The sequence below is a fragment of the Tauraco erythrolophus genome, chromosome 25, assembly GCF_009769465.1.
Source record: "Tauraco erythrolophus isolate bTauEry1 chromosome 25, bTauEry1.pri, whole genome shotgun sequence".
In the NCBI taxonomy this organism is placed as follows: domain Eukaryota; kingdom Metazoa; phylum Chordata; class Aves; order Musophagiformes; family Musophagidae; genus Tauraco; species Tauraco erythrolophus.
In genome coordinates this window covers 5,789,149-5,807,798 of record NC_141489.1, presented here as the reverse complement: position 1 = coordinate 5,807,798, position 18,650 = coordinate 5,789,149, and the positions used below count along the sequence as shown (strand labels likewise).

Sequence of the window (18,650 nt, the reverse complement as noted above, 5' to 3'; positions counted from 1 at the left end):
TTCCTAATTACACCATAACAAATTTCTCTACACTCCAAAACAGGTATAATTTTCACCGAAAGTTACTCCAGTCTTACAAATCCACGTGCTTCTACCTAAGAGTATAACAGCCCTAGACAATCTGATAGCTCAAGAGGTAAAAACTTGGGATTTCAAGGAGTCTCTTGGAAGGCACAGCAACCTCCATCACCTTTGCCTAAGACCAAGGTGATGGACGAGTCAAATAACTCTGACCCTCAAAGACGTGTCTCAGAGGCATCCTCTTCTGAACAAGATGATCTACAAGAACAGGGAGTACACTTGAGTACAGGAAGGAAAAAATAATCTTTAAAAAATAAATCAATCAATCCCATTCTGCTTGTCTTGCAGAGTAGCAAATGCAGCCTCTCGAGAGCACGCAGAGGAACCCAGAGCACCGTGCCAAACCAGTAACTGTAACCAGAGGATGGCTGAAACAACACCAGTCCCTTCTCACCCACCAAGCAGAAAGACAGGACGCCAAATACACCGAACCGGTGATGTTTAGCACGGGCTGATCACTCTTCTACCTTGCAGAGAGAAGTGAAGGTACTTGAAACACTATTACTGTATTCCTGAAGTTGTTTGCACACTTGAAAACGGGGGTTTCTTTCTTTCCGAGCCTTTAATGAGTTCCACATTTTAATTTTTAACACACACACACTTTGAGAGATTACCAGAAGAGTTTAAAAGATTCAGAAGAATAATGTCACCTGATTTTCAATTTGTGCTCTTGCTTTTCATGGGTGCTTCAGAAAACTAGGTCAGGCCTATGATGTATATTTTAAATTTTGCAGTACTTGTAGGAGAGAATAAAATACCTTAGTGCATCATTTGGCTGAAGACACTTTCAGAATAAACAATAAGATTATCCAAAAACACTATGTCAAAGTGTTTGAAAAGGAAAAGAAAGCGTGGCCACTTCACATTTGGAATATGCACACATATACATATAATTATACATATAATTAAGATGTTAATCACATACCAGCTTAAAGGAGGGGGCTGCTCTTTTACATTTCAGCATTGCCATTTTCTCTTCTCCCCTTGTGACATTTCAGCACAACAGGGAATGTATCAAAACACTAATGGCCCCCAAACTCACCCAAAATTCAAGGATTGAAAAAACATCAACTATAAGCAAAATTAATTATTTAAGGAAAAGGTTTTGCTTGTGAATGGATGAAAATGCCTCCAGAGGTGCTGATTTTTTTTTTTTTTTGAGACAGAACACGAGAAAATTAGAAACTGTTGATGTCTGTGGTTTTTTGCTATGGAAAGCAATTAATAGCTTTTCAAGTATTGTGGCTATAAAAGAAAAATTAGCAGGAAGAGTCATTATTCCTTTAGAAAGAGTGCTCCCAAGAGATATAAAGTCTAAGCAACCAAATGATTAATGATTAAATAAAAACACGATTCGCTTTTTTCATATTTGAGGCTGAACAGATTTTTTTACTTAAAAATATAGAAGTGCTGTGGAGCTGAAGTCAAAGGCTTTTCTCGGCAGTAATTCCCACCAATTCTTGGCCACTAGAGCAAAAGGGCCGTGTCTTTCAGCCTCCTCTTCACAAACTCATCACCTCATATTTCAACACCATCGAATACCGCGGTCTGCATCTGGATTAATGTAACCTGACATTTCACGGTCCTTAACTCCTTCCCAGTTACAGACACACTGACCTCCCATCACGAGCAATCACTGGGAAAGCAACGCAGTGCTCCTCTAGAATGGAGGGAGCTGAGAACGTCACGAGTCTCTATGGACAGTGAGATGACATCAAGTGAGTTATGGGAAACGGAAAACATCGTACGAGCCCCTTTTGAATTTGACGAGGATTTTAGCATCATCTTGGAGCAAAGGCTCCTTCCACTGCTTGCACGCTTCTTCACACAACGCACGCCTGCTGCTTGCAGTGAGCACGGCCCTGCTGGCATCACCTGCTGTTCTTTGAGCTCTTGTGTGAGGAAAGAGCAAACAGTCCTTCCCCGTTCACTGATCCCAGTCCACTCATCGTTTCACATACTTGTCATAACCCTTCACCGTATTTTTTTCGGGCTCGGAAATCCTAGTCTAATCATTCTTCCAATGAAAGCCCTCCTACACCTCTGACCTCCCTGCTGCCTTTCCGTATCCTGGTTCTACCACAACCATCTCAAGGTCGGTGTTCCAGGACCGCACAGATTCAAAGGTACCAGGGATTTTATCCATGACAATCACAGCCTCACTTCTGCTCTGCGTACCTCTCCCAGGAAATCCTAATGCTGCATTTGCTTTTTTCACCGACAAGGACTGAGCTGGTATTTCAAGATTATTATAACTCCAAAGAACTTGACCCCAAGTAACAGTCAGGTCAGTCCCTATCACTGCTTACACCTTTTTGAATTTTCTCTCCCCATTGTACACTTGCATTCACCGCCTACACCTTGTGCTCTCCCATAATTTCAAATGCCTTCTGCAGTTTTCCACAGGTGGCCTTCATCTTTACGACCACAGAACAGCTCTGAGCTTGTAACCTCTCTTTTCCCCCCCCTCTTTACGGATCATTTACGAAGACATTGAGCTGCACAGGCTCCAGCAGAGATCCCTCCCATACGACTGACTGGCTGTTCTCATCTCCACCTCTTGTCTCCAGAGTCCTACCCATAAACTAAGCCCAAGACTTTCCTTTCAATTTTTATCACAACACATTGACAAACAACCACGGAGCTACGCAAGAGCCGCTCGGAGGTCTGGAGATGAAAGAGGTAATTCAGAACCGTGTAAAAGCACAGTGAAGAGGTGGTGTCCATACGAATTTCACCTCCTGAGCTCTGCCGAGACACCTTGACCCGTTTGGAAGTAAACATTCAAGAAAAGACTTCAATTATTTTCCCTTTTTTGCCCCAGTGAGAGACGACGGGACTGACCTTAATGTGTCTGTTCATCGCAGTAGACTGAGCAGCTCGAACTAAACCTTCTAATTCAGCACCACTGAAGTTTTTAGTCTCAACTGCCAGTTCTGCAATGTCCACATCTTCAGCCAGCAGCTGGTGCTCCCGCATCCGTACCGTGTGGATGTGAAGAATCTGAAACCGACCCTTCTCGTCCGGCAAGCCTGAGATTTTAAACAGACCACGTGTCATTCAGTGCCTCAGCACAGCGACTGCAGCAAAGCCTTCCCCTCTTCTCAGTGGTCCTACCTCCAAAGGCTCTTTCTCACCATGAGCAATTAATTCTTATTAGCAGAATATTTGACAATGCTTTTGTTTGAGATCATTCCATTACACTCATTGCCCTCGGCAAATTCATCAGCATCACCGCTAAACTAGAGAGAAAAGTGTAATGGTTGGTTTCTTTCCTCAGGGTTCCTCCAAGTTGGCTGGTCCTTATGCATCCATACCAGGAATTCACCTTACACAAAGGTCATCTGGTCAGTGCCTTGGCAGCCCTAAACCCAGTTCCCACCTTGCAATTACCACAGAATTGCAAAATTGTCAGATAGTTTGTCACCATCTGTCACCAAATGCAGTTGCTCGAAGCCCCGATCAACCTGACCTTCAACATTCCCACCGACAAGGCACTCACAGCTTCTCTGGGCAACCTGGTCCAGTGTCTCCCCACCCTCATCATAAAACATTCCTTCCTTATATTCAATCTAAACCTGCCCTCTTTCTGGTTAAAAACATCACCCTTGTCCTGTCACCACAGGCCCTGGTAAAGCCCCTCTCCCAGCTTTAAGTAGCCCCTTAAGCACTGGAAGGTGCTGGAAGGTCTCCCCGGAGCCTTCTCTTCTCCAGGCTGAACAGCCCCAACTCTCCCAGCCTGTCTCCAGAGCAGAGGTGCTCCAGCCCTCTGACCATTTCTGTGGCTTCCTCTAGAGATGCTCCAACAGGTCCATGTCTTTCTTGTGCTGGGGACCCCAGAGCTGGACACAGTGCTCCGGGGGGCATCTCACGAGAGCAGTGCAGTGGGAGAGAATCACTGCCCTCGACCTGCTGGCCACAGCTCTTGATGCAGCCCAGGATACGATTGGCTTTCTGGGATGCAAGCACACGTTGCTGTCTGACATTCAATTTTTTAACCACCAGTATCCCCAAATCCTTGTCCGCAGGGCTGTTCTCAATCCATCCATCCCCCAGTCTGTACTGATGTTGGGAACTGTCCTGACATTGACCCATTGACTGTAACTCTTTGGACATGGCCATCCAGCCAGTTCCTTACCCATCTAACGGTCCATCTACCAAACTCCTCTCTCTCCAGTTTAGTGGCAAGAATGTTGTGGGGGACCTTACCAAAAGCCCTACAGAAGTCAAGGTAAATGACATCTATAGCTCGTCCCTCACCCACCAACGCAGTCACTCCACCACAGAAGGCCACTAGATTAGCCAGGCACAATCTGCCCTCTGTGAAGCCATGGGGGTAGTCTCTAATGACCTCCTTATCTTCCACATGTTTTGACATATCTTCCAGGAGGATCTGTTTCATGATCTTATTGGACACTAAGGTGAGGCTACCTGGTCAGTAGTTCCCAGAGTACACCTTGTTACTCTTTAAAATGGGTGCAATATTCCCTTTTCTCCAGTCACTATGGACTTTGCCTGAGTGCCATGACTTTTCAAATATGATGGAGAGTAGCTGAGCAACTACATCAATCAATTCCCTCAAGACCCTGGGATGCACCTTGTTGGGTCCCATGGACTTGCGTATGTTCACGTTCCTCGGGTGGTCTCAAAACTGATCTTCTCTTACAACAGCAGGGACTGCATTTCCCTAAACCCTGCCTTGAGGTTCAGGGACTTGAGAGATGCGGGAAGAGCGATCACCAGTGAAAACTGAGGGGAAAATATTGTTGAATACCTCAGCCTTTTCTGTCAGTTGTCACTAGTTCTCTTGTCTACTTATCAGGGAGGACGGGGATACACATTTTCTTTAGTTTTCCTTTTCTGGCCAACGCACCTTCTTATTACTCTTCACATCCCTTGCCAAATTCAGCTCTAACTGTGCCTCAGCCTTCCTGATCCACCCCCACACATCCAGGCAGAGCCCCTGTATTCTTCCCAAGACACATGTCCCTGGTTCCACTGCCTGTGCCTTTCCTTCTTACACTTCAGTTTGACCAGGAGGTCCTTACTGACCCATGCTGGCCTCCTGCCTTCCTTTCACAATTTCTTACACGCAGGAATCGAGCTCTTGAGTGCTAAGAAAAACATCCTTAAAGAGCTGCCAGCTCTGTTCTGCTCCTTTATCCCCGAGGGCAGTTTCCCAGGGGGTCCCATCCTTATTAACCACCTGAAAGTTCGCTCTACTACAATTCAGGGTCTTGACTTCACTCTTCACCTGGCCCGTACCATTCTCATACAACGTTCATCTTCGAATGAGATGATAATTTCCCAGTTTGCACCTTAGCAAGACCCTTCTAAAACGCATGTAACGGGAGAGACACAAAAGCCTTTTCTTAAAAGAAAGCACAAGCCAGTCTGGCACATCATCCTCTTGGTAACACCACGTGGTTCTTCAGCTCACTTTCCAACCTGCCTTCACAGCCTTTACAAGGATCTGATAATTTGCACTGGTTAGTACTTGTGCACAGGGGATGTGAAAAGGCATTTTAAAACATTTAGAGCCCCCAGCTGTGCTCACTCCTTCTCATCTGACAATTTCTTCTAGGGATGCCTTGCTCAGCTCCTGAAATTTATTTCATTTCATTAACTTTCGTCAAACAACAATGCAGGTGCTACACCTGCAGTACACTCAACCTCATCTGTGTTTACTAACACCAGTTCAACAGTTGCTATCAGGCGTTTGCTTTCAAGCATGAGATTGTTCAAAGGCAACTGCCACTGTGGTCACACTTCTTCGTCCCTAAAATTCTTTACTCAATTTTCCTTTTTTGTGTATTAGGCCTGGAACAGACACGAGTCTCTTTCAGTAGAGACTGTGTCCAAAGAAAGCCTACGGAAATGGTGAAGGGTTTAGAGCATAAGTCTCATGAGGAGCAGCTGAGGGAAATGGGATTGTTTAGCCTGGAGAAAAGGAGGCTGAGGGGAGACCTTATTGATCCCTACAGCTATCTGAAAGGTGGTTGTAGTGAGGTGGAGGTTGGTCTCTTCTCCCAAGTAACAAGCAAAAGGACAAGAGGAAATGGCCTCAAGTGGAACCAGGAGAGGTTAAGATTGGATATTAGGAAAGATTTCTTCGCCAAAAGGGTTGTCAAGCACTGGCGCAGGCTGCCCAGGGAAGTGGTGGGGTCACCATCCCTGGAGGTACTTAAAAGACATGTAGATGTGACACTTAGGGACACGGTTTAGCAGTGGACCTGGCAGCATTAGGTTAATGGTTGGACTCAATCTTTGAGATCTCTTCCAACCTAAACAATTCCATGATTCTAATATTTTTTCCTGCATCTAACGAATGTCTAAGTCTCTTACGTCTCCAGCATATTTGAAACCTTTCGTGCTGTGTGTGCTGCACAGCCAGTGCTCCAGCTGCATCTCCAGCCCTCGCACCCTGCACGAGCTACACGCACCGTCATGCCTGGCAGAAACTGCCTCCTGCAGGGCTCAGGGACGGCATTAACTCCGGGGCATCAGCTCCCTGCCCGGGTCACCTCTGCAGCTGCCTCCGTAGTCATCAGCTTTGCTTCCTCATTCCTTCTTGTCCTGGTCTCAGCTGGGACAGAGTTAGTTCTTTTTAGCAGCCAGAATTGCTCCGTGCTTTGGGTTGAGTCCGGGACTCGTTACGAGAAGAATGTTGATAGCACACTCATGTTTGTAGTTGGCACTGAGGCCTCAAGGACTTTCCAGCTGCCGTGTTCTTACCAGTGAGCAGGAGCACAACAGGACAAGGGGGAGCATGGCTGGGACACAGGGTCCATGACTGCCCTTAGGATTTGTACTTAGACTTAGGATTGAGGCCAAACTGGCCAACAAAGCATTCCATATCATGCAGCGTCATGCCCAGTATAAAAATGAGGGTCAGCTGGAAAGAAGGGCCTTTGCTCTTCAGGGCTCTGACTCTCAGAGTGCTCTGTCTCTCTCTCTCTCTCTCTCAGGCCCCTCATTCATCCAAGATGGTGGTGTAGAGACTTATCTTTTCGGGATGATTAGTCCGGGACAGGACAGGTCTTGGTCACCGGGTGGTGAGCAATTGCACTGTGCATCACTCATTTGTAGATGTATTTATCATGGTACATATATATATCTCCATATATTAGTAGCAGTATCAAATTGTTCTTATCCCAACCCACGGGTCTCTCTCCCTTTTCCCCTTTAATTCTCTTCCCCATCCCCAGGGGGTGGGGGAGAGGGAGCGAGCGGCTGTGTGGTGTTTAGTTGCCGTCCAGGCTAAACCACGACCTTCTTTTGCCTAAAATCTTCCCTTTTCAGCTACCAAAAGAACTCTTCCTGTTTCTGGCTCTTTCAAAGAGTGACGTTGCCCTTCAAGGATAAGAGGAAGAAGTCCCTAGCGAGCTCTGAAGATTACAGCTACAGATCAGACTCCAAGAGATCCCCCACGGTTCAGAGCAGCCACCCTAGTATGACACCGCGTGGTTTGTAGGGTTATAAGGACATTTTCTTCTAATTTTCTGCAACTGAAAGAAAAGACCATAGTAACACACATGTCCTTGCCTGTTGCTTTTTTGTGACTCACTACAGTTTGAGAATTTTTACCTTTGCAATAAGAAAATAGAGCATAGAAAATATTTTGTGACATTTGTATGTCTGTGGAAGGTTAGGGGGAAATCTTTTACGAGCTCTTCCAAGCTATGCATCTGAAACTGCATCTCCAATCTTTAAATTAAACATGGATCTCACCCAATTTGAGTCTCTCACTGCAAGACAGGATCATTAAGCTTTTAATCAGTCCCAGGCTATTCTCTACTCAAACTTTCTCCTGTGAAATGTTGAACTCAGCACTGAGCACCGCAGTCTAGTCACCCTTTAGACTCCACTGTGATGTTTCCTCATCAAACTTTTGATTGCAAATGCGAAGTCAGAGACTTTTTTTCACGAATCTAAGATGATTTGGGCTTAATTTCTTAATAAATCCTTCACTATCTCCTATTCCACTATTTAATCTGCATTGGTGTCAGGCAGACGTGTACAATTACAAAAGTTCCTTTTAAGTTGCTGACACAGAATGTTCTTTTCCAGCTCCCTAGAACAAATGGCTAATAGAGCTCTTCAGCCCACTTTTAGTTCTGGTGGTGCAAGAAATCCAGACCTGCCGATCTCAGGAGCCAATGGCCAATGCTATGGAACGTTTGCAGCTCCTGCAGTGAAGGTCACCATTACCACTTCACGCACATGAAATGATCTGCACCTCCTCCCTGTGGAGAATTGCTCACACACTGTACTTGCCTGCTCTACAAGTTCAACAGTTCCACAATTTCCACCTGGGAATGATCTGGTGCCGTTACTTGGCTCCCTTCGTTCATGCAAGAGATTCAGGGTCCTGCCTGCCCGTACCCATTCATTCTGCTGGACAGAAACTGATATCAGGTCAATGGCTTATCAGTAGGTAAGTCTAAAATGGCATTTTAATTGGCTGATTAAATTTACATGTAATATTACAGAGGCAGCTGCAGGAAGTTTAGCACCTGTGCCATCACGTTATCACATATATTTGCTTTATTACTGTAAGCACAGGTGAGCTTGCATGCTGCAGTGTGCTAACGTGCTTACCAATCTCCATTTTCACCTCCAGCCTTCCCGGTCTCAGCAGAGCCTCATCAATCAGGTCAGGTCTGTTGGTCATTCCTAAATTCAAAGTTAAAAACAAAATAAGCATTATCTGAGCTCACTAAGCAGGTCTCTGACTCCTGAATACAGCCCATTGAGCTAAGAAGATACCTCAAAGAGTGTCAAGAAAACAGACAAAAGATATCTATCTCCAGAATTATTAGAAAATTCATGCCCCAAAGCAGAGTCAGGGCAATAGGGATCAAATCTGTACTTGTGACTGTATCTGCAAGGCTCCCAGCACCACAACTGGACAACATGGCTAGAGAAGCACCACTCCTTCATCTGCTGATACACCAATGCGTGTCACTCCTTCCAAGTTTTCTTCAACTACGAAACACTTGTTATCAAAAGCTAAAGGAGGAAATTGTTGAAAGCAGCAATATCAGCCAATTACAGCACCATCTCGCTTTAAATCTGCTACTGGTGCTGGTTAAATAAAAGTTGTTCAGTTTGGGTTAGTCAAAACAGATCCAATACCAGTAATGATAACTCAGTCGACCTGCAGCGAGCAAAATATCAGCAGTTTTCAACCAGACCCCATAACAGAGAAAGTAAGCACCATCATACCAATCACTAGGATGTTGTTGAGCTGCTCTACTCCATCAATTTTAGACAGCAACTGGTTTACAACAGTATCGTGGACGCCAGTGCTACCCGCCATGCTTCCTCTCTGCTTGCAGATTGCATCAATCTCATCAAAAATGATGATATGCACGCCGCTGTTTGCTCCAAGCTATTGGGGAGAAAAACATGTCAGGAACGCCACATGTCATCAGTGAAAGCAATCCAAAAAAAACAGCAACCTCTCAACAAGCTCAGCCGCAGAGATACACAACACTGATACCTCCAAGAGGTTTTAGTATCACGCGTTAGGTATCGGACCCCTCTCAGAAGAATAACATCTTGCCATCCTCCCAAATGGGGTGGTTGGTGGACTTTGCCCAAAAATAGGACTTCACAGCTGACATTGGTAAGAGAAGCAGCGTTTCAAGGAGAAGGACTAGACTGAACAAGAAAAGCACAAGGCCAAAGCTGGAACACGCAGCTCAGCAAAGGGTCACAGTACTCAGCATCTGGGAAAGTCCTCTGAAAGGGAGATGGAGAAAAAAGCAAATCTGTGGAGGGAAGCACCCAATGTGGGAAATACCCCAGGTGGTACTAAAGTTGGTAACCACACAGCTTGCCAGAGTAGCTTTGTTCTTAACATTTTTAAGGAGTCCATTCGTCCAGTGCCAGTCAGGAACAGAACTGCTTATTTCCAGGTTCACTCAAAGGTGAAGCGGTTGCAGCTGGTAAGAGAACAGGATACTTTTTGTGACTGTATTATGAAGCTTTTTCCCTTCAAATTCCACCTCTAAAACATCTTTTGTGGACAGTGGAGACCATGTTAACACTGGGTAAATGTGCTGTCACTGGCAACCTGCCCCAGACACAAGTCATTACAATGCCAACCTTTCCGAGACCTTTTTAATCTCGCAGCTTGTCATCAGGACCGTCCCCTCCAGCCAATATAAAGTCTATTTTAACAGGTGTGTTATTGCAAAGGAAAAGCAGCTCATGGCTCTCAGTAATATTGCAACAACCAGAGAGGAGGAGACTGTTTATATCGGTACGTGCTCCCATGCAAAGCTGACTTAGTGACTAACAAATCTTTGTGCAGAAGAAAATTCAATGATTTCAAGCCACTAGTAAAATCTGCAGTCTTGTCAGGCGTAAATAAAATTAGGGGATACAGTGTCCTTTGCCAATGTTTTCTGAAAAGACTTCCCTATATTTATTTGTGACTTGTCTGAAATTATATTTTCTTTACCAGAAAGTCTTATCAAGATTAAGTGATCCACAGCCGAGAACAATTACCACAGCACACATGTAATAAGTGTTGACACCATCAAGCTAAAGACTGGGGTTTGGTACCCAGCTAAAGTAATGGATAAAAAAAAAAAAGTTGGGAAAAACCAGAATCTTTATCTCCACTTCCAGTTTCAAAGATCTATACTCTCTAGTTTTCAGACACTATTATCATCCATCAGCGTTCTGCTGAGAAAAATGAATGATGTATCAATTATAGCACTCCAAGGATTATCATTTATACTAATAAGCCCGTAACCCAAAAACCTGAGACCACGGAAGCACATTTGAAATTCGTCCTATGTAATGTGCCACCTGAATTTGGCAGCAAAAATCCAGATAAATTAATTATGTCTCCTCCCACAAAAAAAAAAAAGGAGAAAAGAAAAAACAGAGCAAAATTTTTGCAACCTCATTTTTTCAGGGCTTTCTGACCAGGTGACACACCACATAACTCACAGCACGACAGGATGGGCCATACTGTATTACATTAAAATAACTGCATGGAATTTAAACAAACGATCTTGAGCACAGCTAGCTAGAAAACCCGCCACCTTTTCATGTTCTAAGAATGTTTTCCAAGTGTGTGAATCTGTGGAACACTGATATTCAGTGACTGGCACGGAGGAACTATCATGGCAAGCTGAGCAGTGACTCAGTCTTTTAACGCAAGCAGCAATTTTCTGATGATAAACTTCCTTTCTGGCCATTCTTTAGGCAAATTCTCACTGACCACGCTCTTCATCTATGTCTGCATTACCCTTCTTTGCTCCTCTTCTGCATCAGCAAACAGCTTGCGGATGTTGGCCTCGGATTCGCCCACGTACTTGTTGAGGATTTCTGGCCCGTTGACCACCTTGGGTTCCCTGGCGTTGAGCATCTTGCCGATCTGCCTGGCCATCAGCGTTTTGCCGCAGCCTGGGGGGCCGTACAAGAGAATGCCCTTCACGTGCTTGCAGCCTGCAACGAGACAGCACGGGTTTGGGAAGCAGGCTCACGATGGAAACAGGAAAGGAGTAAAGAGGGAACTGCTGGTTATTCCAGGGATCTGGTGGCAATGTGCGTTAGCTTGAGCTCTGCTCGGTGCCTTCGGCAGGGAAATTCAAACACGGAATTGTCAGACTGCGTCAGAGTCGTTCCAATCATCTGGCAAAGGCAAAGAAAAATAACCCCTAGAACAGCACAAACGCTCTCCCATGCGCCAGGGATGCCAAGCGGATAGCGAAGGACTGGAAGCCTGAATTGTAACTTCTGGTGAGTGGTATAAAGCAACAGAGATCACTCAGTAAACAGGTGAATAACACACTTTTCAGTTCAGCAAAACCCAAGATCAGGTCCTAAGGATGCTGATCATCTGACTCTGACCTGGAGCACCTCTGCTGTAGAGACAGGCTGAGAGAGTCGGGGCTGTTCAGCCTGGAGAAGAGAAGGCTCCAGGGAGACCTTCCAGCACCTTCCAGTGCCTCAAGGGGCTACAGGAAAGCTGGAGAGGGGCTTTGGACAAGGGCGTGGAGTGACAGGACACGGGGCAATGGCTTTAATCTGAAAGATGGGAGATTTTGATGGGATCTAAGGAAGAAATTCTTCCCTCTGAGGGTGCTGAGGCACTGGACCAGGTTGCCCAGAGAAGCTGTGGCTGCCCCATCCCTGGCAGTGTTCAAGGCCAGGCTGGATGGGGCTTTGAGCAACCTGGTGTAGTGGAGGGTGTCCCTGCCCATGGCAGGGGGGTTGGAACCGGATGGTCTTTGAGGTCCCTTCTAACTCAAATCATTCTATGATCATTCCCAGGTAGCAAGAGGCTGCAGATAATTTTTTTTTTTTTACATCACCACACACCCTGAACACCAAGCAAAGATGTATTAGCAATTCAGGTCAAGCATTTACTGCGTCTGGCTCATTTTTCTCTTCTAGAGGGACACACAGCGTCTACAAAGGTAGCCTTCCTTCATGGAAGAGTTTCAACTGAGTTTAATTTTCAGGCACATGAGGAAAATGAAGCATCAGACCCTCAAAGTTCCTCAACTGATGGTGAGCTCCCAGCGTAGACATTGATCAAACACATTAATCTGCTTCTTGAAAGAGAAAATGAGGAATATCACGTAAAAATGCGTAACTTTTTACCCCTGTATAACATATCTAGTTCTGATTCCAAGGTTATAGGAAAAATATTGAGAAAACTGAAAAAGGCTTCTAAGAACCACCAAATCAAAAAGCTTGACCTCTAAGACCATCTTGGCCACATAGAGCACCAACAAGTTGACCATGTCCTGCATCTACTGCCCTTCCTCTCCAGTACTAACTCACTCACATCACTGCCTTCTCAGCGACCAGACCGGTGAGACATCCCAAGGAAAGACACCTTGAGGAAGATGTAAGTACTGTAGTCTATGGGAAAACAGCACATTTGGAATCTGTCTCGACAAAAATCTCGACTTTGAACACAAGTGTTTCCTTACAGAGGTGGGGAATTCAGTAGCACCTTCTCCTTTTCTTTTGCTCCATCTCACTGCTGCACAAAATCCCTACACATGTGCTCCAGACAAGTGAGGAACACAAGACACCACTATATTTGAAGATAAAAAACCCTACATTTTAGGAAAATGTATCTAAACCCTTAGAAATCTTCATGTATTAATTGTTTGAGGCAAAAAAAGGTAACGCATTAATTAGTGGAAACTGTTCCATGCTGTAGATGATGTTTTTATACTACATCCTCGCAGTTTGAGTTTTCTAGAGATGCAAACCATCCAACGAGAGTCCTGCAGTGCTTAACACTCACATTAAAAGCAAAAAAAAAAAAAAATTTTAAAAAAAGCAAATGGCACAGAGCTCAGACGCAGAGGGCATGAGTTCAGTTTCTACCATCATCAAAGGTTTAATGAGCTTGGGCACATCAAGTTATTTGTCGCCCACATGGAATGACTTCCCTTCTGGTTTCCAGCTTGTCTCAGCTACGTGGCAAGTTCACCCCAACAACAGAGTCCTCACAGCAACGTTCTGACTTCAAACAACAAACACTTTATCAACTTACCGATGCTCAACTGTGATTTCATTTGCTCCTGAATATTATGAAGAATTAATTTCAATCTGAATAATTGCTCGATACCAAATAATTTCTGTTACTGGCATGCACTGCTCTTTCTCTCACGTTGTTCCCACACTGGAATGAAATTTCAGAACATTGCTATGAGGTTCACCTGACCCCTACCACAACGCCAGAGAGCAACAGTGCTGCACTGAATAAGCACAGTAATAAAGCTGAGAGATTTTTCTGGGCTTCTTTGCAGATAAAAAAATCACTACACAAATCGAGAGACCAAGCTAAGAATTCATTAGGCAACTCCCAGGCACCCAGGAGTCAAAACCATAAACAACATACGCCGTCAGCAACGGCAAATCTCCCCCCGAGCGAAGGAGGTGACTGAAAGCTCTCCTGCCAAAGCGGCGTCCCGAAAGGCACTGCCGGGGTGTCCGCGCAGGAACGCCGCCGCCTGCGCAGCCACGGCGCCCAGCGGGACTGCGGCGCCGAGGGTGCTCGGAAGGGAGATGCCAGGGGAGATGCCAGGCACGCTGCACTGTGCCCGAGCAGAGCGGTAAGCCAGGGCACGTGTGCGCCAACGGGCCCGCCAGCGGCCTGAAGGAGGCAGGGAATTCTGCTGGGGAGTGTCGCTGTTCTCTAGGATGCTTTCAAAAACGAAACACGAAGAGCAGTCGGATCCTTTTTTTTTTTTTTTTCCCCAGTTTTCCTGCAATTCGCCAGCTCTCTCCTAGAATGAGGTACAACCTCCTTATAGCCACTAGAAGCTTCTCTTCTACAGCCCAAAAAACTGAACTTCTTGAAGAGCTCGACTGTCCCCGTTCCCTGCACGAGCCACCGCAGCCTTGGCGAAGGGCTGAGGCTGGAACTCGCTGCACCTGCAGCCTCTTCTCCCGCGGCGGGAGCACACGGAAAGCCAAGACAAACCGGCACGGTCAGAGTCGGAGGGTTCTGCAGAAACAAGGCAGCCTCTGGAGAAATCTGCTTGGAAAGTCTCCGAGGGCTTTCACCCTCTTCCCAGTTGAAGTCGCCTATCATGAGAAAGCAACGTCTTATAAATAATTAAGGATGGCGGCTGCGGAAGAAAGAAGAGGAAGAGAGGAGAGGGAGGGGAAGAGGGGAGAGGGAGGGGAAGGGAGGAGAGGGAGGGGAAGAGGAAGTTCTCAGCTGTAACCATGCCATTAGCTACTCATCCCTCTAGAGCAGAAACGCCCTCTCCGGGACACAGCAGGTTCCCGGGGACAACCTGACCCAGCCAAGCCCAGCCAGCGTTGGGCTGTCCACACTCAGCCTCCAGCAAGTGACAACACGCCCGTGTGTTCCCGCAAATCCGCATGTCCAGGGCATCGCTGACCACCTGCCGCAAGGCCTGGTTGCCACCGACCAGGCACCACCAAGAGCTGGGCCGTGGGCAGGTGGAAGAACATTCCTGAAACCAAAGCAATTGGTTCCTCTCAAATAAAACTGCCACAAGCTACTCCAGCAGACATCTCCCTGTAGGGCTGCGTTCACCTGGCCAAAATTAAAGTTTTAAACACGAGCAGGACTTTATTAAAATAGACAGGTGATGACAAACCCGAAATGTTACGTCGCACATCACGGTGGGATCCCACGCACCGCACAGGAATGCTGATTAAGTTTATCTGCTCTTTGCTGGTGTCACCAACGCAGCCCAAATGTCAATACCATTATGAGAAGCTTACAAACACGAGTTATCAGCAGCGCAGACATCCCTAACTCGTTAAGCTCACCGTCAGGACTCCAAATCAAAGGTCATTCCTGTAACGAGATACTTAATTATGCCATTTAATGACATACAGTTAGAAGCTGAAGAGGTACGTTAACAGGAACTAAAATACACCGATATGGGGAACATTCTACACGAAACATCAGGGAAAAAAAAAAAATCATAAAAACTGGTAAGAATGGGAGAGTTACCAGTGTTACCAAAAGAAACCAGACACTGTTTTGAACCAGAATAATCACTTACCCACAGACAAGAAAAAGTTTATTTGTTCAACTCTCACTATTCACTTTTTTTTTTTGAAAGATGAGAAGAAATGTTTTAGTATAACAAGGATTTTCTATTTGGGAGTGTAATTCCCCTTCTAATTAAAATCAAAGCATTCTGGTGTGATTGTATCACTGCGATGCACCTATCAGGAGTCTGCACCGACAGCAAAGTCCCATCCCCAGCACAGCAGGGGGAGATGCTTATCTGCACACATCAATCTTCCAGCAGGTTAGAGGAAGATCAGGGTTCCCAGCCTTCACCTGCCACACTGACAAAATTGCCCCAAAAATATGGTCGGGTGGAATTTCCCCCTTCTCTCATCCTGCACACTCAGCATTACTCCAGCCCACATCGCTGCCTCCCGTTAGTCTTCCTGTGGGATTTACACGCTGCCGACAAAGAGCAAAACTGGAGCAACTTGTTCCTGCTCTGAATTCAAAGCCGAGACAGGCAAAAGGCTTCCCCAGAAATCCAAGTTTTCATTTGAAGCGGACTCTCAACAGCCAGTTTTCTCCATCTGTCAAATCCTTTGCCACCGTAACGGGAAGACAACCAAGGCAGCAGGTTCATCCCGCACCTTTGAAAGCAGCTTCCTCATCGTGTCCTCCCGGGCTGGAGAAGTTTGACGCACGCACACACAGGGAGGCGATAACCAGATTTATGGCCATGGCAGGACGTTTATCAGTTTCTGATGGAATGTGATAAAAACGAAAATAAATCAGCTTTCGAGAAGCTTCCAACGGAATGCCTTTGGCTACACAGACAAAACTGACTCTCAGGAAAAGGGGTTTTGCTAAGAACATATCGAAACCAAACCAAACTTTAAAAGCAGTCATCGCTGCAGCAAAAAAAGAGTAAATGCCTCTGCCTCTTAAGAGAGGTGCCTGACAACTGTAGCTAATTTAAGACAAAGATTACGCAGAGCTGCTGGATGGACGGCTGAACACAGCAGCTGATGTTTACAGTCACATCCCACCTGGATGGCAACGGCCATAAATCTCAGCAGCATTTTCTACTTTTTGGAATAAAGCTGGATCATTTCTGTCTCCTTAGAAAGTCAACATGATGTAATTTGTAACTGCCTTATGGAACACTTCCCCGCAGAGCATGACAGAGTAAACAAGCACTGACTTCACGGGGTCACTGGGATGTCTCGAGGCCTGGGTTTCCAGCTAGAGAACAACTGTGGTGGCCAAGCAGTGGTGAAGATGCCTCCTAACTAACACCACAGCCACAGCCATATGAAGTAAAGTCCTCTCAGTATCTGGTGATGACTGTGGCCATCAACACAGAAACGCAGAAATTCCTCGCACATATTTGGTGTAAAGCCCCTTCCCTTCCTTCCAATCCTGCCATCTGTGACCTTCACTTCACCTTTCCATGTTCCTGCGTTGAAAGAGCAAACAGTTTTCACTCTTGGCCATGTAGAATTTTGAAGCCCTCTCTCATGTCCCTCCCACTGGTCTCTTTCCAAGGCTGAAGACCTTCAAGCCGATTCATTCTGCATACAGAAGCTTTTCTGATCTGACCATCTTGATGTCCTCCTCCAAAGTCTTACTGCATCCTTTCTGATACAAGGACCAAGACTGCATCCAGCAATTCAACATGTGAACAAATTACAGATTTACACAGTGGCATAATTACATTCTATTTTGTGGGGTTTTATTTAATTCTTCTTAATAATTACCAAATCCAAGTAGGAATTGACTGACCCCTACTGCGCCTTTGAGTAATTGTTTTCGTAGATCTGCTGTAGCCCCAAAACTTTGCTCAAGTGGAAAATTAGTACAGTCAGCATTTTGCAAGTTGTGATTTTCACGCACATCATTTTTCACTGATCGACATGAGGTTTCATTTGTTGTTTTATTGCTGGGTCACCCACTTTTGGAAAGTCCTTCTGCAGAACCACAGAATAGTCGAGGTCAGAAGGGACCTCTGGAGATCATCTTGTCCAACGCTGCTGTGCAAAGCAGGTTCCCCTAGAGCAGGATGCCCAGTGCATCAGCTGCTCCTCCCAGCTTTTTCATCTGCAGACTTGCTAAGGGTGCACGCCATCCCATCGCCCAGGTCATTAATGAAGAGGTTAAACACTACTGGCCCCAGTACGAACACGTGGGATATGCCACTAGTGACTGGCCTCCATATGGGCTTCGTGCTGCTGACCACAACTTTTTGAATCCAGCTGCTGAAGCCAGTTTTCAGTCCACCGTGCTGCCTGCTTACCTAGTCCATCTTCCATCAGTTTTTCTATAAGGGGGTTATGGGAGACAGCGTTGAGAGCCTTAATACACTTGAGATAAACATCCACAGCTCTCCCCTCATCCCTTCAGCTAGTCATTTTAGTGTATCAGGTTGGTTAAACACAATTTCTACTTCATAAAACCACGATGACCACTCATGATCGCCTTCTCATCCTTCACTTGTCTGGAAATGGTCTCCATAATCAGTTGCTCCATTCCCTTCCCAGAGACTGAGGGTGAGGCAGACATGCCTGTAGTACCTGGGTTCTCCTGCTTGCTCTTCCTGGACATAGGAGTGGCACCTGCTTCCTTCCAGTCCTCAAGAATGTCTCCTGATAGCAATAATCTTTCAAAGAGAATTGAGAGTGGCCTGGCAATGACATGGGCCAGCTTCCACAGCACTCACGGCTGCATCCATCAGGCACCAGCTGAAATTCAGTCTTCAGCTTAGCTGCATTTCAACAGCCTCCATTCCCAAGTCATTCACAAACACACTAAACAGCAGAGAACTCTGCAGAACGTGACTGAGAACCAGCTATTCCTACAATTGTTCCCCCAACCATTTATCCAGCCACACATGACCTCTCCTCACGTTATCAGTTTCTTTACTTCCTTCAAGTTTCTATAACAAGGAGGATGCCTGGGTGGTCTGAAGTCAACCTCTATGGTTTTAAGAAGGTGAGGGAAAAGACAGACATCAGGGACTTCTTAGCTGTCCTCCCCAAAGAAAGAGCACACAGAGGTCTTTTTAGGTACATGGAGGAAGAGT

General features: G+C 45.9%; 1 protein-coding gene across 4 annotated transcripts in view; it reads right to left on the bottom strand.

Annotated features, from left to right (window-relative positions):
* NSF (N-ethylmaleimide sensitive factor, vesicle fusing ATPase) overlaps window positions 1-18,650 on the bottom strand; it is an 85,579-nt gene that overhangs the window by 24,040 nt on the left and 42,889 nt on the right. For all 4 annotated transcript variants that reach the window (XM_086626370.1, XM_086626369.1, XM_086626372.1 and 1 more), the window contains exons 9-12: window positions 11,351-11,550; window positions 9,310-9,475; window positions 8,683-8,757; window positions 2,926-3,113 (exon numbers count right to left, since the gene is read on the bottom strand). In XM_086626370.1, the coding sequence (XP_086482496.1) occupies window positions 2,926-3,113; window positions 8,683-8,757; window positions 9,310-9,475; window positions 11,351-11,550 (629 nt within the window). The remainder of the gene's footprint in view (window positions 1-2,925; window positions 3,114-8,682; window positions 8,758-9,309; window positions 9,476-11,350; window positions 11,551-18,650) is intronic.